At 40.4% G+C, this 27,975-nt stretch overlaps 1 protein-coding gene and 2 non-coding genes across 3 annotated transcripts; 1 reads left to right on the top strand and 2 right to left on the bottom strand.

Annotated features, from left to right (window-relative positions):
* Positions 1-1,061: 1,061 nt before the first annotated feature.
* On the bottom strand, positions 1,062-1,168 carry LOC147942402 (small nucleolar RNA R71). The gene has a single exon (XR_015560660.1). It is a non-coding gene; the product is annotated as a small nucleolar RNA R71 (small nucleolar RNA).
* Positions 1,169-9,797: 8,629 nt separating this feature from the next.
* LOC147942403 (small nucleolar RNA R71) lies at positions 9,798-9,904 on the bottom strand. Its single transcript, XR_015560525.1, has one exon. It is a non-coding gene; the product is annotated as a small nucleolar RNA R71 (small nucleolar RNA).
* A 13,492-nt stretch (positions 9,905-23,396) lies between these two features.
* LOC147942404 (uncharacterized) lies at positions 23,397-27,864 on the top strand. Its single transcript, XM_087456048.1, has 6 exons — positions 23,397-24,401; positions 25,005-25,033; positions 26,088-26,559; positions 26,635-26,932; positions 27,041-27,510; positions 27,739-27,864. Exons 1-6 carry the CDS (start codon positions 23,397-23,399, stop codon positions 27,862-27,864), a joined length of 2,400 nt encoding a protein of 799 aa, XP_087312174.1.
* Positions 27,865-27,975: the final 111 nt, after the last annotated feature.

Raw genomic sequence — 27,975 nt, forward strand, 5'->3', positions numbered from 1 at the left:
ACTTTCTGCATTTCATATCTCATTTTAGGATTGTTAGTGACAAACAATCTTTACAATTGGCTTGACTTAGACTCATATGCACATCTTAATTGTTCACAATCACTCAGATAGGATTGACACCTCTTATACTGCAACTGCATAAGGGGAATTGAAACACCCTGACATCATCATTCCATACATCATTCATTCATACACCACAAAGAAAGTCAGTTTCAATTTGGCGCCGTTGCCCATTTGAGTGTGTTTTGTGACATTTAGGATCATTATTAGTCTAAGATTAAGTTCGTTTTAAACACTTGTGAAGTTACTGAACTGGAATCTTCCTTTGCTTGGCTGTTTTGTGTTTCAGGTACCCACTCGACCACCTACTCGACCACCACTCGACCGAGCTGTGATCGAGCACTTGATCGAGCCAGAAGCCGGATCAAATTAGCCATTACTTCCCAGTCGACTCGATCACCCACTCGAGCCTGCGCTCGACTGTGTACCTGTTCGAGTCTGTAGTAGAGTTTGTTGATGCACACAAGGTCAAAAGGCAAAGATAGTCTTCAACAGCCTATTGACAACATCCACAGACTACAAAAGGGTTTGAGACATAAGCAAGGAAGAGTAGTTCAACAACAACAAGGTCAAGACATCATGGAGCAACAAGCTATCCAAGAGCAAAGACCAAGGCACATTGGTGCAGGAGATGTGCCACCTTCAGTAGCAAACAATAACTTTGAGATACCCACAACCAAAGGGCTGGAATTGTGCCACCTTCAGTAGCAAACAATAACTTTGAGATCAAGAGTGGATTGATCTCAATGATACAAGCCAACAAGTTTCATGGGTTGCCAATGGAGGATCCACTAGATCACCTTGATGAGTTTGACAGAATCTGTGGACTCACAAAGATCAATGGAGTGAGTGAAGATGGATTCAAATTAAGGCTCTTCCCATTTTCTCTTGGAGACAAAGCTCACCTTTGGGAGAAGACTCTACCTACTGGAGCTATCACCACATGGGATGCATGCAAGAAAGCTTTTCTGGCCAAGTTCTTCTCCAATGCAAGGACTGCTAGGCTGAGGAATGAGATTTCTGGGTTTGCTCAAAGGAATAATGAGAGCTTTTGTGAAGCATGGGAGAGGTTTAAAGGATTCCAAACTCAGTGTCCTCACCATGGCTTCAGCAATGAGTCACTTCTAAGCACCTTGTATAGAGGAGTGCTTCCCAAGATAAGAATGCTTCTTGACACAGCCTCCAATGGCAACTTCCTCAACAAGAATGTGGAAGAAGGATGGGAATTAGTTGAGAATCTTGCTCAATCTGATGGCAATTATAATGAGGACTATGATAGGACCATAAGGAGCTCCTCAACTGATCAAGAGGACAAGTATAAGAAGGATTTGAAGATGGTCAATGAGAAGCTTGACAAGATCCTCCTCAGCCAATCCAAGTCCATTCACTTCATTGGTGAAGAGGAAGCTCCAGTTCAAGAGGGGGAGCCTGAATTTGCTGAGTTGTGCTACATGCAAAACCAGGGAGGATTCAAAGGCTACAACCAAGGAGGTTTCAAGAACAACAATCTCTCTTATAGGAGCACCAATGTGGCCAACCCTCAAGACCAGGTCTATCCACCTCCTCAACCTCAACAGCAACAAAACTACATCCCCAAGCAACAACACCAAGTGTTCCAGCCCCAATTGTGTCCCCCACCAGGGTTTCAGACTAACCAAGGCCAGGAACAAGACTTAAGAGCAATGATGCAACAGTTGTTGATTGGGCAAACACAAGGCAAGATTGAGGAAGTCAAGCAGTTTGCTGAGTTGAATCAAAGGCTCACATCACAGTACAATGATCTGAACATGAAGTTTGAAGGTCCCAACTCTAGAAAGAAGTATATGGAGAGTAACATTGCCTCTACTTCAGCTCCTAAACCCAACCAACTCCCTGGAAAAGCTGTTCAAAATCCAAGGGAGTTCACTGCAAAAGCCATTCATATCTCTGATGAGGAAGTCACTGAGGACAGTGACGTCCAAGTTTGGGGGAATTCATTAGTTACTGAAGCCCCAAGTGACGTTTGTGCAAAGCAACTTGAGTCCGTTATTGCACTCGACGAAGTACTCGAACAGCCACTCGATCGAGTGCATGCTCGAGTGGTCGATCGAGTTGCAGACTCAGAAGCTGTCAAGCATGCTAAGTACACTCCTCCTGCTTACAAGCCACCTCTTCCATTCCCAGGACGTTTCAAAGCACAAAAGATTAAGGAGCTTAGGGAAATCATTGAGAGAAAGGAGATGATGGCTAAGCAACAAGAAGAAGAGAGGGTTTTGAAGGAAGAAGCTGTGGTTGAGGAAGTGTTGGCCATACAAGAGATCACCATTGCTTACCAAGAAGAAGAGAGAGGACCTGCCTTGGAACAGTATGATCCATATCCTCTCTACAAAGACTTTTTGCTTGATTTGTCAAAGAAGAAGGCTGAAGCTCAAGATGAGAAGGATCTTGAGGACCTTGGAGGAGTTATCATTCCAATCAAGCTTAAGGATCCAGGTCCATTCTATCTGCCTTGCACACTTAGCTATCTTCACTACAACCAATGCCTTTGTGATTTGGGAGCTTCAACAAGTGTGATGCCATACTCCATAACACAAAAGCTTGGGAGAACTGATTTCAAGTCCACCAACCTTCATATATGTTTAGCTGATGGGTCAAACAAGGAGATAGTTGGAAGGTTGGAGAATGTCCCAGTCAAGATAGGGAAGGCAAGGGTTCACACTGATTTTGTGGTGTTGGAGATGGACAAGGAACCTGAAGATCCAATCATTCTTGGAAGGCCATTCCTAGCCACTGTTGGAGCAGTTATTGATGTCAAAGAGGGTCTTGTGACCTTGAACATTGCTGAAGATATAGCCATGAAGTTTAACATCTATAACCCAACCAACCTTCCTACCATTGATGATCAACCTTTTACTATCAAGGACAAAGGAGGTCAAGAAGGTTCAAGTGGTGAAGCAACTCCAAAGGCTAAGCTCTCCTTTCAAGATGATTCTGTGGAAAAGCTTAAGAGGTCAGTTCAAGAGTTGACTAGTATTGTTGAGGATCTTCAAGTTAAGCTGAACAAGAGGTCCTTAAGGAAGGCAAGACCAAGGCTCAAAATCAAGAAGAAACATGGTTTGTGTGTTAAGGGTGAGGTGATCAAGGATCAACTTCACAGTGATCAAGAGGTTCCAGGGAGGATTTCATCACCTCCTTGGTATCTAAACCAAGTCTAAAAACGACACCAAAGTCAAGCTTAGTGACTTTAAACAAGCTCACTAGGGAGGAAGTCCCTAAGGTATCTTTTGTAAATATGGTTTATTTTCCTTGTAGTTTTGATGTGTTTTCTTTTATATTTGTGTTAGACAGGCCTTTAGGTGAGAATGTAGTTGGGTAAGGAGGGAATTTGACTTGGAGAAGGAGACTCGCAAGCCCACTCGACCTACCAACGAGAGGTACTCGACCGAGCTGGAAAGGAATTGAGGCCCATTTGATCTTCAAATCGCTAGAACGATCAAGTGGAGGGAAGAACAAGAAGAAAAATTTTGAAATTTCAAAGTTTGGTCAAGGTGCTCGACCGTGTACAGTCGAGTGTGGGGTCGAGTGACAGCAAAAGGCAGGTCAAAGATTCCCATTTCAAATTTGAATGGTATGGACGCTCCACCCTTGTCTCTTTGTCCCCTTAGCTTCTTTATATAGGCTTTGCACGAAATTATACCTCTCACATTCTCTCATTTGCTCAAAACCATTGAATTCAAGTTTTAAAGTCTCTCTCATAGCTTATCTTTTGCTCAAGCTTAGTTCTTTCAAGTTTTTGGTTCACTAACCTATTAACTTTGAGCTTTGAGTCTATTCCCTTCAGTTCTATTTGAAAAATGTCTTCAAGAATCACTAGGAAGTCTCAACAAACCGCTGCAACCTCCATGAAACGTCATGATGCTAGCCTTGAATCAAGAAGAGAAGCTGGAAGGGCCACTCGACGCCCCACTCGATCATGCACTCGACCGAGTGGTGGTTCGAGCAGCTGGTCGAGCCAGATGCCGCGTCCAAGGAGAGAGAGAGTTGAGGAAGATCCTGAGAGGACTGAAAGTGAGGAGGAAAAGGAGTCAACTCTCAATGAGTTCATGAGGAGACACAAGGCCAAAGGGAAGAGGCCAGCAGTTGAGGTTGAACAAGAGGAGAGTGAGAATGAGAGTGAGGAAGAAAGTGAAAAAGAAGAGATAGAGGATGATGGAGAAGCTGAGTCCTGTGGGTTGTCAAAGAGGCAACTCTATGATGCTTTCATGAGAATGGAGTTCTTAGGGACTAGATATCCACACAAGGAAACCATGGAGAAGCTAGCCATTGGTGAAGATGTGGAGTATCTCTTTGAGAAGAGCAACCTAACCAAGTTTATGGGGCTTTGCATGGACGGCTACAAAGAAGAGAGTTGTGAGTTTCTAGCCACAGTCAAGCTGCATACATATGCAAGGAAGGATGCTGAGTTTGGAGCTGGTCACATTGCTTTCACAATCAAGGGGAAAAGGTATGAACTTTCAATGAAGAAGATAGCCAATGTGTTTGGTTTTGAGGTTGGGAGCAATAGGAGTTTGATGATTCCAAGAGAAGAGCTCTATGCTGTGTGGGAAACCATTGGGGACAACAAATACTACTCATCCTCCAATTCCAAGAGTTCAAGGATAAGGAGCCCAGTCCTAAGGTACTTCCACAAAGCTCTTGCCAACGCCTTCTTTGCTAGGAAGGAAACTGGGAATATTAATGAGGGGGAGCTAAAAATGATTGATTTGGCTCTCAATGGAGTCATCTTCCAAGCAAGAAATGGCACCATCATTCTTGGGAGCACTGTGGAGACTGACCTAGCAATGGTGCTCATTGACCACATGATTTACTTGAGAAGTTGGGTAGGCAAGTTGGAGAACAAAGGATCAAGAGGAGCACTAACCATTGGAGGCATCATTACTCCAATCCTTCAAGCTGCTAAGGTTCCACTTAGAGGAGAAAGGGTTTCACCAAGATGGATTGACTCTAGCTACCTCACCTCTACTCTCATCCTAGCCAAGGAGATGCATCAAGGGAATCACATTTTCAACTTTGAACTTCCAACACTTGGGAAAAAGCAACTGATTTTGCCTAACCAAGAGCTCACCACCATTCAAGAAGGAGCCAACATTGACTTTTGGCCAGCTGAGGAGCATTGGTTTGATGGGATAGTTCAACTTAGAGTTGATGAAGCTGGAGATGTGCAAATGGCTGATGGGGAGGAGCAATTTTACTTTGAGGATTATGAGCTCAACCCAAGAGATAGTAGAGGAGTGAGGGAGGCTACCAAGAGATTAACCCTTCTGCAAAAATGGAACAAATGGCATGGGAAGAGGTTTGATAAGCTGAAGAAGAAGGTGACCAACATGGCTAAGTCCATCAAGGGCTTAAAGAAGGAGATTGCTGAGTTGAAGAGTGGGAATTCTTCACCTACACCATCAAGCCCTTTGAGGAGGAGTAGCTCAACTAGAGCACTTTCTAGAGTTGCGAACCCTGTGGAACCAGGTAGGGCTTCAATGTATGAGCCAAATCAGAGGAAGAGGAGCTCAAGTACCCGAGAACAACCCTTTTCAAGGTACTCGACCGGGTCACTCGAGCACCCACTCGACCGAGCACCCCCAATGCACTCGGCCGAGTTCCAGCCCAGATCACCCTATGGTTTCCCACCTCCAACTGCTTCTCCAGGATATCAAGGTTACCCTCCCATCCCACCCCAGTACTTCATGGATCCAGCACTCTACCAGCAGTTCTACCAGCAGCAAGGTCAACATTTTAACACTCGTGGTCCAGCTCGACCCCCCCACTCGAGCACGTACTCGACCGAGTCCCGGTCGATCCCCATCGTCGAGCTGCCCCAATCTCCACCTCCAAGTCACCAACAAGACCCCAACTACTCCTATGACAGAATGCAGATGGATGTGGACAACTACTTCCACAATCCTTAAGGTACCACTATCACCTTCCCTTGTAGATATCATTGCATTTGACATTGTGTTTTGTTTTTTTGTTTTTCATCTTGAATCCTCAATCAAATTTCTTTCACACAGGGACTGTGTGATTTAAGTTTGGGGGAGGGTTTGAGATAGCATTTGACATTGTGTTTTGTGATTCTTATTTCAAATTTTTAGCATCATCATGTTAATACTTGCATAGCATCTAAGGCATAGAAAAAGCCTAAAAATTTGAAACTTTTTGCAAAAATCTTTATAAAAAAAGAGTGTTCATGTAGTTTGCACTGCACATTAGGATCTTGTTTAGCATGTTTAATGTAGGATTGTATAGTACTTGCATTAGGGATCTATGATGAGTATTCCCTTATTAGCTTGTTTATTCACTAGACTAGGATCAATGCCCAAGTTAATAGTACTTTGATGCTAGTTGAGTGGTTAGAATAAGATTGAACCAAGCCTTGAATTCCTACATTGCATTTGGTCTAAATTGAAGCATGTTGAGATTTGAAACCATTTCCTATTTATAAGAACCTAATATTGACTTTCAATTATCAATGTGTGCAATGCTTTAAACTCATGGATACCACATACATATTTGGATCATCTTCTTCCTTTTTACCACTCTTGTTGATCCAAGTAGCTGATTTCCTCATTAAGAATCAGTTCCCCTACCCCTAAACCAAACCTTCTTTCAAGCCATGTTTATTCTTGTGTGTGTGAGGCCTATTTTTGGGATTGAGCTTGGTAGAAAGTGTTAGGTTTGAACTGACAAGAGTAAAGCCTTGTGTAGTTCTAGTTTGCATTTTTCAAACTAGATAGGACTAGGTGGTTCACTTGTTGGGTTTGGGACTTGGCTGTCATAAAAAGAAAAGAGGAAAAAGAGAAAGAAAAGGTTAGAGTCTTTAGGAGGGGAATGTGTTTAAGTAAATTTAAAGTCTAGTGAAAGAATGGGAAGAATAAGGTTGTTTAAAGATGGTTCTAGTTAAAGAAAAGAAAGAAAGGAAAGAGAAGTCTAGCAAAATGCTTATATGTCTTAAGAATAAGAAGAAAAGAGAACCATAACAAATAAGTATGAATCCCCCATTCCACTAGAAAGATCAAATAAGAAACCTCTCCTAAGACTTTAAAACCAAAAGAGAAAAGGGTGAAAAAGAAGAAAAGAAGTTAAAGGGTAGCACTAGGACCAATTGGGTTTAGATTGATAGGATAAACACTTTGGGTGCCTTTGGGTAGACAAGGTTTTGTTCTTGTATGTGTCTAAGTGTTCTTACCTTTAGCATTCTTCTAAAGCTCAATCCATTTTTATGAGAGAACCTTGATATTGATAAGCCCTACTCTAAAAAGAGACCTTCATTGTCTCTAAACCTTTTACTACCAAGCCAAATGAATTTAAGCATTGCATATAATTGATTCATGTTCTTGATTAATGAATGTTAAAGGAAATGGTTGATTTGAATGCATGTGGATGTCTAAGGCTCAAATCAGTGAAGGTTGTGATATGCTTGTCCAAAGTCTTTAAGTATAGCTCATTCAACTTGCATCATAGTACTAGTAACTTGGACATTGATTCTAGATAGTCTATTTGCAAGCTTTAGGAGCTGAGATCCCACTTTAAAAATTCACCTACCTTCTTTTGTCTTGATTATTTGCTTGAGGGCAAGCAAAGACTAAGTTTGGGGGTGTTGATGTTCATATATTTTACCTTGTTTTCCCTTAGTTTATTCACAACTTTTGCATCTTTTGCTATCCATTTAGGCCATTATTGTGTAGCTTTAGGACTAATCATGCATTAGAGTATAGTTGCATAGCATTTGCATCTTTTCATGCATAAACAGGTGATTTTGGAGCTTAAGGAGCATGGAAGCAATGCTGAGGAGAAGTGAAGCAATCCTGAGGAGAAAACAAGAGAGTTAAGGCTGTAGAATCAAGGTCCGGAGTCCAACTCGACCGCACCACTCGACCACCACTCGACCGTGTGCTGAGGAGGACTCGACCGAGTGGAGAATGCACGAGAGAAGCCAGCTCGACCTGCCACTCGACCGAGCACTGGTCGAGTTGACCGAGCCGTTGACTACTTTGACTTTTTGTATTTTTAGGGCTTCCACCTCATCTCCTATATAAAGCCCTTGTACCTACAGCCACCAAAGAGTCCAGCTTTTTAGAGAGTCTAAAACCTAGTTTTTACTTTTTTTAGATTTTATTCCTTTTGCACTTTTCTTTTATTTTAGATTTTGTACTTGTTTGAGAGAGAAAGACTAGATTCTTATATTTTGTTTGTTTAATAACTTTCAAAGTATTAAGATTTTGAGTTTTATTCCTCCATCAATATTGTAGATCTCTGTTTCATCTTTCTAATGATGCAAGTTTCATTATTTTCTGGGTTTTTGACATATTTCACCATGTGTTCTTGTGAGTAGTTTGTTTAGGACCTTGAGGATGGGTTAGGCTGGGTTGATCTTGTGGTTTGTTTGATTTGGTCAAGCTTGATTGTTGTAGATCTCTTCTAGGCTAGATGATCTTAATGCTGATCCTATATCTGAGAAGGTAGGGTTTGATTTCAAGCATCTTAGCATCACACCAATGTCTAAGGAGCATAGATAAGGCTAGATCTAGAGCTTACCATTAGGCTTGCTAAGAGATTAGAAGTCTTGTTTGGTTTGAGATGTATTGCTTAATGCCTGCTTGTGTAGATTCTTTTCTTTGTGAGAACAAGTCTAGAAATGCATACGTTTGATTGTTTCTTGCCATGAGAGTGGATTAAACATGTATTAGAATAGTATGTCTAGAGATCAGCTCAAAGTTTGCTTGAGATTTGTTGACCAAGTTAGATAACCACAATGATTAGCTCAGCCCATGAATCCCTCCTCAAGGCCTTCTTTGTTTATTGAAATCTTAGTCTAAATATCATTGCTTGCTTGTTGTTTGATTAGTTTTAGCATTGCTCTGTTTTTCTTGTGTTGCTCTGTTTTCACGTTTAAGTCTAGCTCGACCACGTACTCGACCTACACTCGGTCGAGTGCTGCTCGAGTTCATCCCCAGAACTTGTGTTTTTGATTTGTGATTGTCTTGTTTCATTCATGTTTCATTTCCATTGCATTCACGTAGTTTCCTGTTCATTACTTGTCTTGCATTAGTTCATTAGCATAGTTTCTATCTCTGTTCTAGTTTCATTATAGCCTTAATTTGTCTGTTCTGTTTGCATTTAGTATCTTGTTCTAGTTGTTTTTACTTTCTGCATTTCATATCTCATTTTAGGATTGTTAGTGACAAACAATCTTTACAATTGGCTTGACTTAGACTCATATGCACATCTTAATTGTTCACAATCACTCAGATAGGATTGACACCTCTTATACTGCAACTGCATAAGGGGAATTGAAACACCCTGACATCATCATTCCATACATCATTCATTCATACACCAAAGAGAAAGTCAGTTTCAGGGATGCACCTAACACACACAACCAAAGAGCTGGTATTGTGCCTCCTGCTGTGGCCAATAATAATTATGAAATCAAGAGTGGATTGATCTCCATGATACAAGCCAACAAATTCCATGGGTTGCCAATGGAGGATCCTCTAGATCACCTTGATGAGTTTGACAGAATATGTGGACTCACAAAAATCAATGGAGTAAGTGAAGATGGCTTCAAATTAAGGCTATTCTCATTTTCCCTTGGAGACAAAGCTCATCTATGGGAGAAGACTCTTCCTACTGGAGTTATAACCACATGGGATGCATGCAAGAAAGCTTTTCTGGCCAAGTTCTTCTCCAATGCAAGGACTGCTAGGTTGAGGAATGAAATTTCTGGGTTTGCTCAAAGGAATAATGAGAGCTTTTGTGAAGCTTGGGAGAGGTTTAAAGGATTCCAGACTCAGTGTCCTCACCATGGCTTCAGCAATGAGTCCCTTCTAAGCACTTTGTATAGAGGAGTGCTTCCCAAGATAAGAATGCTTCTTGATACAGCTTCAAATGGCAACTTCCTCAACAAGAATGTGGAAGAAGGATGGGAATTGGTTGAGAACCTTGCTCAGTCAGATGGTAATTATAATGAAGATTATGATAGAACCATGAGGATCCCCTCCACTGATCAAGACAACAAATACAAGCAGGATTTAAAGATGGTCAATGAGAAGCTTGACAGGATTCGCCTAAGCCAGTCAAAAACCATTCACTTCATTGGTGAAGAAGAAGCCCCAGTCCAAGAAGGAGATAGGGAGTTTGCTGAGTTGTGTTATATGCAGAACCAAGGAGGAGGATACAAAGGCTACAACCAAGGTGGAGGGTTCAAGCAGAACAACCTCTCTTATAGGAGCACCAATGTTGCCAACCCTCAAGACCAAGTCTATCCACCTCCTCAGCCTCAACAACAGAACAACTATGCACCCAAGCAGCAGCAACAAGTGTTCCAGTCCCAATTGTGTCCCCCACCAGGGTTTCAGACTAACCAAGGCCAAGAACAAGACCTAAGAGCAATGATACAACAGCTGTTGATTAGGCAAACCAATGGAAAGATTGAGGAAGCCAAACAGTTTGCTGAGTTGAATCAAAGGTTAACATCACAGTATAATGATCTCAATATGAAGTTTGAAGGTCTGAACTCAAGAGTCAAGTATATGGAGAGCAATATAGCATCCACTTCAGCTCCAAAACCCACCCAACTCCCTGGAAAAGCAGTTCAAAACCCAAGGGAGTTTACTGCCAAAGCCATTCATATCTTTGAAGAAGAAGTCACTGAGGACAGTGAAGTTTGTGCAAAGCAGACTGACTCCGGTATTGCACTCGACCAGGTGCTCGAGCATGCACTCGACCGAGTGTGTGTTCGAGTGGCTAATCGAGCTGAAGAGTCAGAAGCTGTCAAGCCGGCTAAGTACATCCCTCCTGCTTACAAACTGCCTCTACCATTCCCAGGACGTTTCAAGGCACAGAAGCTTAAGAAATTAAGGGAAATCATTGAGAAAAAACAAATGTTGGCTTTGCAACAAGAGGAAGAGAAGGCTTTGAAGGAAGAGGTTGTGATTGAGAAACAAGAAGAAGTGATGGCCATACAAGAGATCATCATTGCTTACCAAGAAGAAGAGAGAGGACCTGCCTTGGAACAGTATGATCCATATCCTCTCTATAAGGATTTTTTGCTTGATTTATCAAAGAAGAAGGCTCAAGCTCAAGATGAGAAGGATCTTGAAGACCTTGGAGGAGTAATCATCCTAATTAAGCTTAAGGATCCAGGTCCATTCTATCTGCCTTGCACACTTAGCTATCTTCACTACAACCAGTGCTTATGTGACTTGGGAGCATCTATCAGTCTGATGCCCTCTTCTATAGCATAAAAGCTTGGGCACACTGACTTCAAGTCCACCAACCTTCATATATGCCTAGCTGATGGTTCAAACAGAGATGTGGTTGGCAAGTTGGAGAATATTCCAGTCAAGATAGGAAGAGCAAGGGTTCATACAGATTTTGTGGTATTGGAGATGGACAAGGAACCTGAAGATCCTATCATCCTTGGGAGGCCATTCTTAGCCACAGTTGGAGCTGTTATTGATGTTAAGGAAGATCTTGTGACCTTGAACATTTCTGAGGGTATAACTATGAAGTTTAACATCTATAACCCAACCAACCTTCCTACCATTGATGATCAACCTTTTACTATCAAGGACAAAGGTGGTCATGAAGGTTTAAGTGAAGTGACAACTCCAAAGGACAATCTCTCTCTTCAAGAAGATTCTGTGGAAAAGCTTAAGAGGTCAGTTCAAGAGTTGACTAGTATGGTTAAGGATCTCCAAGTCAAGCTAAACAAGAGGTCTTTGAGGAAAGCAAGACCAAGGCTCAAAATCAAGAAGAAATATGGTTTGTGTGTTAAGGGTGAGGTGATCAAGGTTCAGACTCACAGTGATCAAGAAGTGTCAGGGAGTATTTCATCACCTCCTTGGTATCTAAACAAAGCCTAAGAAGGCAGCCAAAGTCAAGCTTAGTGACTCTAAACAAGCTCACTAGGGAGGAAGTCCCTAAGGTATCCTTTGTAAATATGCTTTATTTTCTTAGTCGTTTTGATGTGTTTTCTTTTATGTTTGTGTTGGGCAGGCCTTTCAATGAAAGTGTAGATGAGTATGGAGAGATTTGGACTTGGGGAAGGAGATTCGCAAGCCCACTTGACCAGCCCACGAGAGGTACTCGACCGAGTTGGCAAAGAACTAAGGCCCACTCGATTCTCATTTCTCTAGAATGATTGAGTGGACGGAAGAAAAAGAAGAAAAATTTTGAAATTTCAAACTTTGGTCAAGGAGCTCGACCACGTGCTGGTCGAGTGGCAGCAAAAAGCAGGTCAAAGATTCTCATTTCAAATTTGAATGGTATGGACGCTCCACCCTTGTCTCCTTGCCCCCTTAGCATCTTTAAATAAAGCCTTACACGATCCTATGTCTCTCACACTCTCTCATTTGCTCAAAACAACTAAAATCAAGTTTTAAAATCTCTCTCAAAGTTCATCTTTTGCTCAAACTTAGCTCTTTTAAGTTTTTGGGTCACTAACCTATTAAACTTAAGCTTTGAGTCTATTCCCTTCAGTTCTATTCGAAAATGTCTTCAAGGATTACAAGGAAGTCTCAACAAGCGGCTGCAAGCTCCATGGAATGTTTTGATGATCGCCTACAATCAGGAGGAGAAGCTGGAAGAACCACTCGACGCCCCACTCGAGCATGCACTCGATCGTGTGGTGGTCCGAGCGGTCGATCGAGTCAGATGCCGTGTTCAAGAAATCAGTCAGTTGAGGAAGATCCTGAGAGAACTGAAACTGAAGAAGAAAGGGAGCCAACTCTTAGTGAGTTCATGAGGAGAAACAAGGCCAAAGGGAAGAGGCCAGTAGTTGAGATTGAACAAGAGGAGGTTGAGAGTGAGAGTGAAGAAGAAGATGAAGAAGAAGAGGGAGAGGATGATGGAGAAGCAGAATCTTGTGGATTGACAAAGAGGCAACTTTATGAGGCCTTCATGAGAATGGAGTTCCTGGGAACTAGGTATCCACACAAGGAAACTATGGAGAAGCTAGCCATTGATGAAGATGTGGAGTATCTTTTTGAGAAAAGCAACCTAACCAAGTTCATGGGGCTTTGCATGGAGGGGTATAAAGAAGAAAGTTGTGAGTTTCTAGCCACAATCAAGCTGCACACATATGCAAGGAAGGATGATGAGTTTGGAGCTGGTCATATTGCTTTCACAATCAAAGGGAAGAACTATGAGCTTTCATTCAAGAAGATAGCAAATGTGTTTGGTTTTGAAGTTGGTAGTAATAGGAGCTTGATGATACCAAGAGAGGAGCTCTATGCCATTTGGGAAACCATTGGAGACAACATCACCTATTCATCCTCCAAGACCAAGAGTTCAAAGATAAGAAGCCCAGTCCTAAGGTACTTCCACAAGGCCTTAGCAAATACATTCTTTGCTAGGAAGGAGACTGGAAATCTCAATGAGGGTGAGCTCAAGATAATTGACATGGCTCTCAATGGAATCATCCTTGAGGCAAGAAATGGAACCATCATTCTTGGGACCACTGTGGAGACTGACCTTGCAATGGTGCTCATTGACCACATGATATATTTGAGAAGTTGGGTAGGCAAGCTACAAAACAAAGGGTCAAGGGGAGCCTTAGCCATTGGAGGCATCATCACTCCAATACTACAAGCTGCCAAGGTCCCACTTAGAGGAGAGAAGGTTTTGCCAAGATGGATTGACTCAAGCTACCTCACCTCTACTCTCATATTGGCCAAGGAAATGCATCAAGGAAATCACATCTTCAACTTTGAGCTTCCAACAGTTGGGAAAAAACAGTTGATCTTACCTAACCAAGAGCTCACCACCATTCAAGAAGGAGCAAAAATTGACTTTTGGCCAGCAGATGAGTTCTTGTTTGATGGGATAGTTCAACCTAGAGTTTATGAAGCTGGAGATGTACAAATGGCTGATGGGGAGGAGCAATTTTACTTTGAAGATTATGAGTCCAACCCAAGGGATGGTAGAGGAGTGAGAGAGACTAGCAAGAGGTTGCCTCTCCTACAAAAGTGGAGCAAGTAGCATGGGAAGAGGTTTAATAAGCTTAAGAAGAAGGTGACCAATATGGCTAAGTCTATCAAGGGCCTAAAAAAAGAGATTGCTGAGCTGAAGAGTGAAAACTCATCTCCAAGCCATTCAAGCCCTTTGAGGAGGAGTAGCTAAACTAGAGCACTCTCAAGAGTTGCAAAACCTGTGGAACCAGCTAGAGCTTCAATGTACGAGCCAAATCAGAGGAAGAGGAGTTCAAGTAGCCGAGAACAACAATTTTCGAGGCACTCGACCGGGTCACTCGAGCACCCACTCGACCGAGCACCCGAGATGCACTCGGCCGAGTTCTAGCCCAGATCACCTTATGGCTTCCCACCTCCAGCTGCTTATCCAGGATATCCAGGTTACCCTCCCATCCCACCCTAGTACTTCATGGATCCAGCAATCTACCAGCAGTTCTACCAGCAGCAAGGTCCGAATTTTGACATTCGCGGTCCCGCTCGACCCCCCACTCGAGCACGTACTCGACCGAGTCCCGGTCGATTCCCATCGTCGAGCTGCCTTAATCTCCACCTCCAAGTCATCAACAAGACCCCAACTACACTTTTGACAGCATGCAAGAGGATGTGGACAGTTTCTTCTCCAATCCTTGAGGTACCACTATCACCTTCCATTGTAAATACCATTGCATTTGATGTTGTATTTTGTTTTTGATCTTGAATCCTCTTACAAATTTCTTTCACACAGAGGCTGTGTGATTTAAGTTTGGGGAGGGTTTGAGATAGCATTTGATGTTGTGTTTTGTTTTCTTATTTCATTTTTTTAGCATAATCATGTAAGTATTTGCATAGCATCTAAGGCATAGAAAACCCCTAAATTTGAAAATTTTTGCAAAAATCTTTATAAAAAAAGAGTGTTCATGTAGTTTGCATTACATATTAGGATCTTGTTTAGCATGTTTCATGTAGGATTGTATAATATTTGCATTAGGGATCTATGATGAGTATTCCCTTGTTAGCTTGTTTTATTCACTAGACTAGGATCATGCCCAAGTTAATAGTACTTTGATGCTAGTTGAGTGGTTAGAAGCATAAGATTGAACCAAACCTTGAATTCCTGCATTGCATTTGGTCTAAATTGAAACATGTTGTGATTTGACACCATTTCCTACTTATAAGAACTTAATATTGACTGTTAAATATCAATGTGTGCATTGCTTTAAACTCATGGATATCATATACATATTTGGATCATCTTTCTCCTTTTTACCACTCTTGTTGATCCAAGTAGCTGATCCAACCCTTCTTTCAAGCCATGTTTATTCTTGAGTGTGTGAGGCCTTTTTGGGATTGAGCTTGGTAGAAAGTGTTAGGTTTGAACTGACAAGAATAATGCCTTGTGTAGTTCTAGTTTGCATTTTCCAAACTAGATAGGACTAGGTGATTTCATTGTTGGGTTTGGGATTTGGTTTTTTGAAAAAGAAAGAAAAGAAAAGAGGAAAAAAGAAAGAAAAGGTTAGAGTCTTTAGGAGGGGAATGTGTTAAGTAAAATCAAAGTCTAGTGAAAGAATGGGAAGTATGATATTGTTTAAAGATGGTTTGAGTCAAAGAAAATATTGAAAGAAAAAGAAGAGTATAGCAAAATGCTTTTATGTCTTAAGAATAAGAATAAAAGAAAACCATAGCAAATAAGTAAGAATCTCCCATTCCACTAGAAATATCAAATAAGAAACCTCTCCTAAGACTTTAAAATCAAAAGAGAAAAGGGTGAAAGTGAAGAGAAGAAGTTAAAGGGTAGCACTAGGATCAATTGGGTTTAGATTGATAGGATAAACACTTTGGGTGCCTTTGGGTAGACAAGGTTTTGTTCTTGTATGTGTCTAAGTGTTCTTACCTTTAGCATTCTTCTAAAGCTCAATCCATTTTTATGAGAGAACCTTGATATTGATAAGCCCCACTCTAAAGAGAGACCATCATTGTCTCTAAACCTTTTACTACCAAGCCAAATGAATTTAAGCATTGCATATAATTGATTCATGTTCTTGATTAATGAATGTTAAAGGAAATGGTTGATTTGAATGCATGAGGACATCTAAGGCTCAAATCAGTAAAGGTTGTGATATACTTGTCTAAAATCTTTAAGTACAGCTCATTCAACTTGCATCATAGTACTAGTAACTTGGACATTGATTCTAGATGGTCTATTTGCAAGCTTTAGGAGCTGAGATCTCACTTTCAAACCTCACCTACCTTCTTATGTCTTGTTCATTTGCTTGAGGGTAAGTAAAGACTAAGTTTGGCGGTGTTGATGTTCATATATTTTACCCTGTTTTCCCTTAATATATTCACATCTTTTGCATCTTTTGCTATCCATTTTGACCATTATTGCATAGCTTTAGGGTTGTTCTTGCATTAGAGTTTAGTTGCATTGCATTTGCATCTTTTCATGCATAAACAGGTGATTTTGGAGCTTAAGGAGCATGGAAGCAATGCTGAGGAGAAATGAAGCAATCATGAGGAGAAAGCAAGAGAGCTAAAGCTGAAGAACCAAGGTCCGGAGTCCAACTCGACTGTCCACTAAACCAGACACTCGACCGTGTGCTGAGAGGGACTCGACCGAGTGGGAGGAGCACAAGAGGAGCCAACTCGACCGGTCACTCGACCGAGCACCAGGTCGAGTTGGTCGAGCCGCCAGGCTATTTTGTCTTTTAGCGTTTTTAGTGCTTCCACTACTTTTTCTATATAAGGGCTTGTACTTGGAGCCACCAAAAGAGTCCAGCTTTTTAGAGAGTCAAAAACCTAGTTTTTACTTTTTTTAGAATTATTCCTTTTGCACTTTTATTTTCTTAGATCTTGTACTTCTTTTAAAAGGAGAAAAAGACTAAATTCTTCAATATTGTTGGTTTCATAACTTTTTTAATATTGAGAATTTGAGTTTGGTTCTTTCTTCAATATTGTAGATCTTTGATTTATCTTTCTAATGATGCAAGTTTCAGTATTTTCTGGGTTTATGACTTTGTTGTTCATCATGTGTTCTTGTGAGTAGTTGCTTAGGATCTTGAGGATGGGTTAGGCTCGTTTGTGTTTGAGGTTTGTTTGATTTGGTCAAGCTTGATTGTTGTAAATCTCTTCTAGGCTAGATGTTCTTAATGCTGATCCTATATCTGAGAGGGTAGGATCTGATTTCAAGCCTCTTAGCATCACACCAATGTCTAAGGAGCATAGATAAGGCTAGATCTAGAGACTATCATTAGGCTTGCTAAGAGATTAGAAGTCTTGTTTGATTTTTGACATATTGCTTAATGTCTGCTTGTGTAGATTCTTTACTTTGTGAGAACAAGTCTAGAGATGCATGAGTTTGATTGTTTCTTGCCATGAGAGTGAATTAAACAGGTCTAAGAAATATATGTCTAGAGATTAGCTCAAGTTGTTTGAGATTTGTTGACCAAGTTAGATGACCTCAATCATAGTCCAGCCCATGAATCCCTCCTCAAGACCTTCCTTGTTTATTGATTTCTTAGCTTAAATCATGTTGTTTGATTTGCTTTTGGTATTGCTCTGTTTTTCTTGTGTTGCTCTGTTTTGCGTATTTCTCCAGCTCGACCCTGCACTCGATCAGCACTCGGTCGAGTGCTTGCTCGAGTTCCAACCCAGAACTTGTGTTTATGATTTGTGTTTGTCCTGTTTCACTCTAGTTGCATTTATGTTGCATTCATTTAGTATCCTTTTTATCACTTACCTTGCATTAGTTCAATACTTGCATTACATAGTTTCTATTTCTGTTTTAGCTTCATAATTGTCATAATCATTCTGTTCCATTTGCATTTAGCTCCTAGTTCTAGTAGTTTTACTTTCTGCATTTTACATTTCATCATAGGATTGTTAGTGACAAACAACCTTTACATCTGGCTTGACTTAGACTCATATGCACATCTTGATTGATCACAAACACTCAGATTGGATTGACACCTCTTATACTACAATTGCATAAGGGGAATTGAAACACCCTGCCATCCATTCATTCATAAGTCATCATTCCATACATCAATCATCACCACACCCACAAAAAGACACGTTTCACCCTACATTTGCACATTTGTTTCTTGATGGAGAGTGGCGAGTGAACTCCTGGGTGTGTGACTTCTTCATCTGGTTCAATACTCCCCCTCAAGCTTAAGTGTAGAGAGATCGGAGGTTAAGCTTGAAGCTTCATGAGACTTCTTTGAACTCCATCAATCTCATTGCATCTTCCTCTCTAATAAGAAAACATTGATTCGAAGCACTAAACAGCTATGTTACTCTTTATACGGTCAAAATAAGTAATAATCCAATGCATTTGACTAATTATAAGAGTTCGAGTTTAATTTGTAGTGTTTAAACACCACTTATACCCATTTTGTCCTGAAACAGGCTAACACCAAGAAAACATTGATTCAATGCAGTAAACAGCTTTGTTACTCTTTCCAGAGTCAGAATGTGTGACAATCTAATGAATTTTACTAATTGTAAGAGTTCGGGATAAATTTGGAGTGTTTAGACAACACTTAAACCCGTTTTATCCCAAAACAGGCTTAAACAAAGAAAAGAGGCTAAAACCGTGAGAAATCATTGATTCGAAGCAATAAACAACTATGTTACTCTTTATAGGGTCAAAATATGTAACAATCCAATGCATTTGACTAATTATAAGAGTTCGAGTTTAATTTGGAGTGTTTAGACACCACTTATACCCATTTTGTTCCAAAACAGGCTAACACCGAGAAAACATTGATTCAAAGCAGTAAACAGCTTTGTTACTCTTTCTAGGGTCAGAATGTGTGACAATCTAATGCATTTTACTAATAGTAAGATTTCAGGATGAATTTGGAGTGTTTAGACAACACTTAAACCCATTTTATCCCAAAACAGGCTTAAACCGAGAAAACAGGCTAAAACCGAGAGAAAAATTGATTCGAAGCAGTAAAACGCTATGTTACTCTTTCTAGGGTCAAATTATGTAACAATCCAATGCATTTGACTCATTATAAGAGATCAGGTTGAATTTGGAGTGTTTAGACACTAATTATACCCATTTTTTCCCGAAACAGGCTAAAACAAAGAAAACATTGATTTGAAGCATTAAACAGCTTTGTTACTATTTCTCGGGTTTGAATGTGTGACAGTCAAATGCATTTTACTAATAGTAAGAGTTTGAGATGAATTTGGAGTGTTTAGACAACACTTAAACCCGTTTTATCCAAAAACATGCTTAAATCTACAAAACAGGCTAAAACCGAGAGAAAACCTTGATTCGAAGCAGTAAACAGTTATGTTACTCTTTATAGAGTCAAAATATGTAACAATCCAATGCATTTCACTAATTATAAGAGTTTGAGTTTAATTTTGAGTGTTTAGACACCACTTATACCCATTTTGTCCCAAAACAGGCTAACACCGAGAAAACATTGATTCAAAGCAGTAAACAGCTTTGTTACTGTTTCTAGGGTTAGAATGTGTGACAATCTAATGCATTTTACTAATTTTAAGAGTTCGGGATGAATTCGGAGTGTTTAGACAACACTTAAACCCGTTTTATCCCAAAACAGGCTAAAACCGAGAAAACAGGCTAAAACCGAGAGAAAACATTGATTCGAAGCAGTAAACAGCTATTTTACTCTTTATACGGTCAAAATATGTAATAATCCGATGCATTTGACTAATTATAAGAGTTCGAGTTTAATTTGGAGTGTTTAGACACCACTTATACCCATTTTGTCCCGAAACAGGCTAACACCAAGAAAACATTGATTCAATGCAGTAAACAGCTTTGTTACTGTTTATAGGATCAGAATGTGTGACAATCCAATGCATTTGACTAACTGTAAGAGTTTGGAATAAATTTGGAGTGTTTCGACAACACTTAAACCCGTTTTATCCCAAAACAAGCTTAAACCAAGAAAAGAGGCTAAAACCGAGAGAAAACATTGATTCGAAGCAGTAAACAGCTACGTTACTCTTTATAGGGTCAAATTATGTAACAATCCAATGCATTTGACTAATTATAAGAGTTCAAGTTTAATCTGAAGTGTTTAGACACCACTTATACCCATTTTGTCCCGAAACAGGCTAACACCGAGAAAACATTGATTCAAAGCAGTAAACAGCTTTGTTACTCTTTCTAGGGTCAGAATGTGTGACAATCTAATGCATTTTACTAATAGTAAGAGTTTGGGATGAATTTGGAGTGTTTAGACAACACTTAAACCCATTTTATCCTAAAACAGGCTTAAACCGAGAAAACAGGCTAAAACCAAGAGAAAACATTGATTCGAAGCAGTAAAATGCTATGTTACTCTTTCTAGGGTCAAATTATGTAACAATCCAATGCATTTGACTCATTATAAGAGATCAGGTTGAATTTGGAGTGTTTAGACACCAATTATACCCATTTTGTCCCGAAACAGGCTAAAACAAAGAAAACTTTGATTTGAAGCAGTAAACAGCCTTGTTAGTATTTCTAGGGTTTGAATGTGTGACAGTCAAATGCATTTTACTAATAGTAATAGTTTGAGATGAATTTGGAGTGTTTAGACAACACTTAAACCCGTTTTATCCAAAAACATGCTTAAATCTAGAAAACAGGCTAAACCGAGAGAAAACCTTGATTTGAAGCAGTAAACAGCTATGTTACTCTTTCCAGGGTCAAAATATATAACAATCTAATGCATTTGAGTAATTATAAGAGTTCCTGTTCAATTTGGAGTGTTTCAACACCACTTTTACCCATTTTGTCATGAAATAGGCTAAAACTGAGAAAACAATGATTCGAAGCAGTAAACAGCTTTGTTACTGTTTACAGGGTCAGAATGTGTGACAATCCAATGCATTTGACTAATTGTAAGAGTTCAGAATAAATTTGGAGTGTTTAGACAACACTTAAACTTGTTTTATCCCAAAACAGGCTTAAACCAAGAAAAGAGGCTAAAACCGAGAGAAAACATTGATTCGAAGCAGTAAACAGCTATGTTACTCTTTATAGGGTCAAAATATGTAACAATCCAATGCATTTGACTAATTATAAGAGTTCAAGTTTAATTTGAAGTGTTTAGACACAACTAATACCCATTTTGTCCCGAAACAGGCTAACACCGAGAAAACATTGATTCAAAGCAGTAAACAGCTTTGTTACTCTTTCTAGGGTCAGAATGTGTGACAATCTAATGCATTTTACTAATAGTAAGAGTTTGGGATGAATTTGGAGTGTTTAGACAACACTTAAACCCATTTTATCCTAAAACAGGCTTAAACCGAGAAAACAGGCTAAAACCAAGAGAAAACATTGATTCGAAGCAGTAAAATGCTATGTTACTCTTTCTAGGGTCAAATTATGTAACAATCCAATGCATTTGACTCATTATAAGAGATCAGGTTGAATTTGGAGTGTTTAGACACCAATTATACCCATTTTGTCCCGAAACAGGCTAAAACAAAGAAAACTTTGATTTGAAGCAGTAAACAGCCTTGTTACTATTTCTAGGGTTTGAATGTGTGACAGTCAAATGCATTTTACTAATAGTAATAGTTTGAGATGAATTTGGAGTGTTTAGACAACACTTAAACCCGTTTTATCCAAAAACATGCTTAAATCTAGAAAACAGGCTAAACCGAGAGAAAACCTTGATTTGAAGCAGTAAACAGCTATGTTACTCTTTCCAGGGTCAAAATATATAACAATCTAATGCATTTGAGTAATTATAAGAGTTCCTGTTCAATTTGGAGTGTTTCAACACCACTTTTACCCATTTTGTCATGAAATAGGCTAAAACTGAGAAAACAATGATTCGAAGCAGTAAACAGCTTTGTTACTGTTTACAGGGTCAGAATGTGTGACAATCCAATGCATTTGACTAATTGTAAGAGTTCAGAATAAATTTGGAGTGTTTAGACAACACTTAAACTTGTTTTATCCCAAAACAGGCTTAAACCAAGAAAAGAGGCTAAAACCGAGAGAAAACATTGATTCGAAGCAGTAAACAGCTATGTTACTCTTTATAGGGTCAAAATATGTAACAATCCAATGCATTTGACTAATTATAAGAGTTCAAGTTTAATTTGAAGTGTTTAGACACAACTAATACCCATTTTGTCCCGAAACAGGCTAACACCGAGAAAACATTGATTCAAAGCAGTAAACAGCTTTGTTACTCTTTCTAGGGTCAGAATGTGTGACAGTCAAATGCATTTTACTAATAGTAAGAGTTCGAGATGAATTTGGAATGTTTAGACAACACTTAAACCCGTTTTATCCCAAAACAGGCTTAAACCGAGAAAACAGGCTAAAACCGAGAGAAAACATTGATTCGAAGCAGTAAACAGCTATGTTATGAAGTGGCACACCACCGTCCGTACAACCAACCAACTGGGCCATCCGTACAACTGACATTCTCACAAGTCCAGTCCATTAAGGAAAGCATCCAACGGTCGCATATCCTCGAGAACCTTCCATGGAGAGCCGTTGGGCGAGTTGCACAAGTGGGAAGTCAATGAGAGATCACATGTTGAGTTAAGGAGATGTCGCTATCTCCATGTATATGTGTGCATAGTATCCTAGAGAGAATATACCATTTGTAACTCTCTATATATGTATTGTAAGTATAATCTAAATAAAGCAAGAAAAGAGTTTATCTCTCTTTCTCCAACACTCTCTCTAAATCCCTCACTCTCCTCACAATCTTCCCACACTATACGATTTCAAACTCTTGGTTATACTCACAAATCTCTCTTCTTTAATTCTTACATGGTATCAAAGCAGATTGTTCCTGTTTCTTGACTCCATTTCCATCACCATCTTCCGCATCAACTCGCTTTGTTCTCAAAATCTTTGTTCTTAAAACTCTCTTTTCTTTTAATCGTTGGACAAACACTTAAACCAATGAGTTTACTATGGAACACACCAAAACCATGATTGTTCCGGTTACTCTCAAAGGAGAGAACTACTTACTGTGGGCAAGGACCACGAAGACAGCCCTATGTGGCCGAGGACTTTGGTCCCATGTTGAAACGAGCGAAGCTCCAAGTGGTGAGACCACCAAAGACGACAAGGATCTTGTCACAGATGAAAGAAGCAACTGGTTTCAATAACATCAAGGAGTTCTAGCCATTATTCAAAACTCTCTAGATGCTCCTATCCTTGAAGCTTACTCCTATTGCGAAACCGCAAAGGACTTGTGGGACACTCTCAAGAATGTCTTTGGGAATGTTACCAATGTGAACCAAATCTTTGAAATTAAGAGAGCCATCAACAATCTCAACCAAGAAGACATGGAGTTTACCAAGCACTTTGGGAAGTTTAGGTCTCTTTGGGCTGAACTAGAGATGCTCCGGCCGGCGACGATAGATCCGGCCATCTTAAACGAAAGGCATGAACAAGATAAGGTGTTTGGCTTACTCTTGACCTTAAACCCTTCCTACAATGACCTTATCAAGCACATCCTGCGATCCGATAAGCTCCCTAGCCTAGACGACGTATGCAAACAAATTCAAAAGGAACATGGTTCCATGGGGCTATTTGGAGGCAAGGGGGAGCTAGTAACCGCCAACAAGGAAGAGGTGGCCTCCGCAAACAGAAGCTTCTACAAGCATGATGACAAGAACACACCATTTTGCGAGCATTCTAAGAAGGCTGGCCATTTCAAGAGTCGCTGCTGGATTCTCCACCCACACGTCCGCATAAACCGTGGAGGAACAAGACAAGGTGGACCAAGAGCTCAACAAGCGAACATGGTCGGAGAGGCAAATACCTCGACACCAAGTGGCCAAACCCTTGAGGGGAATGGAGCGGCGTTAGCGGCGTCTTCGGAGCTGGTGAGGAAGTCGGACCTTGACGCTCTCATCAAAGCCCTCAAAGAGGCGTCCGGTAACTCTAATCTTGCCTCAAACTCCTCTAAACCTCCTATTATTGACTCTGGAGCATCACATCACATGATTAGTGACTCTAGGTTGATTAGTGAAATTGAATCCGCAAATGGTAATGTAGTTATTGCTAATGGTGATAAAGTTCCAGTTAAAGGCATTGGTAACTTGAAACTGTTTAACAAAAACTCTAAAGCCTTTTTCATGCCTACCTTCACTTCAAATTTATTATCAGTCAAGAGAGCTATTCAGGATATTGACACAAGTAAAGTCCTCGGCCAAGGAACATCGAAAGACGACCTCTATGTGCTTGAGGATTTGAACTTAGCTCCTTCTAGTTCCTCTTGTTTTAGTTCAATTATTGTTAAGGCTAATAGTGCTATTTGGCATGCTAGACTAGGACATCCTCACTCTAGGGCATTAGAACTTATGTTGCCTAATATGTCATTTAAGAATGAAAATTGTGAGGCCTGTATCCTTGGTAAACATTGCAAATCTGTTTTTCCCAAGTCTATTACTATTTATGAGAATTGTTTTGATTTGGTTCATTCTGATGTTTGGACATCTCCTAGCTTATCTAGAGAAAATCAAAAGTATTTTGTTATTTTTATTGATGAAAAATCAAAATATACTTGGTTGACTTTACTTCCCTCCAAGGATAGAGTTCTTGAGGCTGTTACTGATTTTTAAAATTATGTTACTAACCACTACAATGCAAAGATTAAAATTTTGAGATCAGATAATGGTGGAGAGTACACAAGCCATGCCTTCAAACAATATCTAGCCAAACATGGAATCATTCACCAAACTAGTTGTCCATACACACCACAACAAAATGGAGTGGCTGAGAGGAAGAACAGGCATCTCATGGAGGTAGCAAGGTCTATGATGTTTCACACAAGGGTTCCAAAGCGTTTTCGGGGAGATGCCATACTCGCAGCCTGTTATCTCATCAACCGCACACCAACAAAGATCCTTAACGACATATCCCCATTTGAGGTATTAAACAAGGAAAAACCTACGTTTGATCATTTAAGGGTGTTTGGTTGTGTTTTAATACGAACTCCCTAGGATGAAACTCTGATGGAGGCTGATGACAGGTAAGTGGCGACGTGAATTGATGGTGATGATGCACAAGTGGATTGCGAGTGACGGCAGGTGATGATCGAGAGAGAAAAGCAATGATTCGATGGTGAGAAGTGTTAGATGGTTATATGGATTCGAAAATAAAGTGAAGAGTTTATTAATCACAAAGTGTTTAGAAACTCGGAATCATGAACGCATTCACGAGTTCGGATTGAGAGAAGAAAGATTCAACAATACTTGTTACATAAAACTTCTTCGCTACCAAACAAGGAGGCGTCGCTTTTGGGTTTTATAATCAACCTTAGGGTTCGACACTCCAAACAACAGGAAGTTCAAAATAAAACATCAAGGCGTGTAAAGGAAATAAGAAAACAACGAAGCGTCTAGGTGATTTGTAGTAGTACAGAAGTCACTTGTATTAGTACATTATTCCCCATTGGTAATGACTTCTAGATAACTCGACGTAGTGATCCATTTGCCTAATTAAAAACCATACCGAGAAAAACCATTGGGACAAAACTCAGCTATGGGAAAAATAGTACAAACTTCACACCTAAGTTATCTAGTTATCATTACCGGGTGAAGTCTTCAGGGTGGATATGTTGAAGACTTGGATCCTCGGTAGATTGAATGACCCGTCAGCTATGAGTGCATGAGCTTCCTTGGCCATCTCCTTAGCTCTTGAACGAGTGATCCTTCCCACGATCTCCGGTTTCTCTGCAGCTTTTGTCTCCTTGCTGGCCACGATCATATCATCCTCCCCATCTTCAAAAGGATTTGTCCTCAAATCGGGATCTGCATAATAAGGAAGCAAGTTAGAAACATTGAATGTTGAAGATATATTATACTTACCTTGAAGATCAATCTGGTAGGCGTTGTCGTTGATCTTCTTGATGACTTCAAATGGACCATTAGCTCGTGGTAGAAGCTTGATTTTCCTCTCTTCTGGGAACCTATCCTTGCGTAGATGAATCCACACCAAGTCTCCTTCTTTGAAAACAATCTCCTTTCTGCTCTTGTTCGCATGTTTCTCGTACTGCTTGGTTCTTTTCTCTATGTTCTCCTTAGCTTTAGCCGCCTCTTATCAATGAAGTTCCGGCCGAGGAACCAGTCTCTTATCAATGAAGTTCCGGCCGAGGAACCAGTCACACACGAACATGATGAGTCTGATGCTGGGACTATAATTCCTCTTCGACGAAGCCAGCACCTCAAGTTTCCTCCCACCAATTGGAAGAACACTCGCGTCTATTACAACAACATGGCCGTCGCATATCCTATTCAATCCGTATGTTCCCTTGCGCACTTTCCTCAGAATCATCAAGCCTTTCTTGGCCATATTGATGAAAACTGGATTCCACAGACCTATGATGAGGCTAAGAACCATAAGGTATGGCGAGAAGCGGTCAATACCGAAAACACAGCCATGGTACAAAACCACACATGGGACAAAGCCGATTTACCCAAGGGCAAGAAGGCTGTCACGTCACGATATATCTTCACTATCAAGTATAAAAGTAATGGGGAGATCGAACGCTATAAGGTGCGTCTTGTAGCTCGGGGATTCACGCAAACGTATGGGGAGGACTATCTTGATACGTTTGCTCCGGTGGCTAAGCTTCATACTGTTCGAGTGGTACTCTCCCTCGCCACAAACCTCGATTGGGAGCTGTGGCAAATGGATGTTAAGAATGCCTTCTTACAAGGAGAACTTGAAGACGAAGTATACATGCGGCCACCACCAGGTTTAGAAGACACCATCGGTCCGGGAAAGGTCTTAAAGCTCAACAAAGCGATTTATGGCTTGAAACAGTCTCCAAGGGCATGGTACCATAAGCTAAGCACCACACTTATTGACAAAGGATTTCGCAAATCCGAGGCTGACCACACCCTATTCACATTATCAAGCACCAAAGGTATAGTAGTCATTCTAGTGTATATTGATGATATCATCATCACTAGAAGTGACACGGTAGGTATTCAAGACACTAAAACCTTCTTGAAATCAGTCTTTGACATAAAAGATCTTGGAGAATTGAAATATTTCCTTGGGATAGAAGTGTATAGATCGGATGAAGGTCTATTCTTACCACAAAGGAAATATGCACTTGATTTGTTGAATGAGACAGGTAAATTAGGATCAAAGGCAGTTTCAACACCTCTTGAAGAAAACTACAAGGCTGGAGGACAGGGGGAGCTCAATACAGCCCCATTCAAGGATGTTAGCCTCTATCGGCGTCTAGTAGGTAAGCTTATCTACTTAATCATCACTCAGCCTGACATTTGCTTTCCTGTGAACCAGGCGAGCCAACATATGAAGAATCTGACGGTCCATCACTGGAACATGGTGACTCGAATCCTCAACAACAACATAGAACTAGTAGGCTATTGTGATGCTGACTATGCCGGAGATCGTGGAGACCGCCGCTCTACCACTGGCTATTGCACGTTTCTTGGAGGGAACTTGGTCACTTGGAAGAGCAAGAAGCAAAAGGTTGTATCACTTTCAAGTGCCGAATCCGAATATAGAGCTATGAGGAAACTTACACCAGAACTGATGTGGCTCAAGGCTCTTCTCAAGGATCTTGGAATTGAGTCAACAAAACCAATCACAATGCATTGTGATAATGAGGCCGCCATTCATATCGCAACCAATTCGGTGTTCCATGAGAGAACAAAGCATATTGAAGTGGATTGCCATAAAGTTCGAGAGCAAATCAAGCTTGGAGTGGTCCTACCGTGTCATACCGAAAGCAAGGAACAGCTTGCTGACATTCTCACCAAAGCAGCTGTAAGTTTTAGATTCAAAGAGGAAGAGAGGAAGACGAAGTGTATTGAGAGTAAGTGAGTTTGCGGTTTTAGGTTTACTGATTGAATAAGAGTGTAAGTGAATAGAGAGAGAAGTATAGAAGAAGAAAATAGCTTCTTACTTGATATGGTACCTATATACAACCTAATT

The sequence above is a fragment of the Camelina sativa genome, chromosome 6, assembly GCF_030686135.1.
Source record: "Camelina sativa cultivar CO46 ecotype springtype chromosome 6, ASM3068613v1".
Classification (NCBI taxonomy): domain Eukaryota; kingdom Viridiplantae; phylum Streptophyta; class Magnoliopsida; order Brassicales; family Brassicaceae; genus Camelina; species Camelina sativa.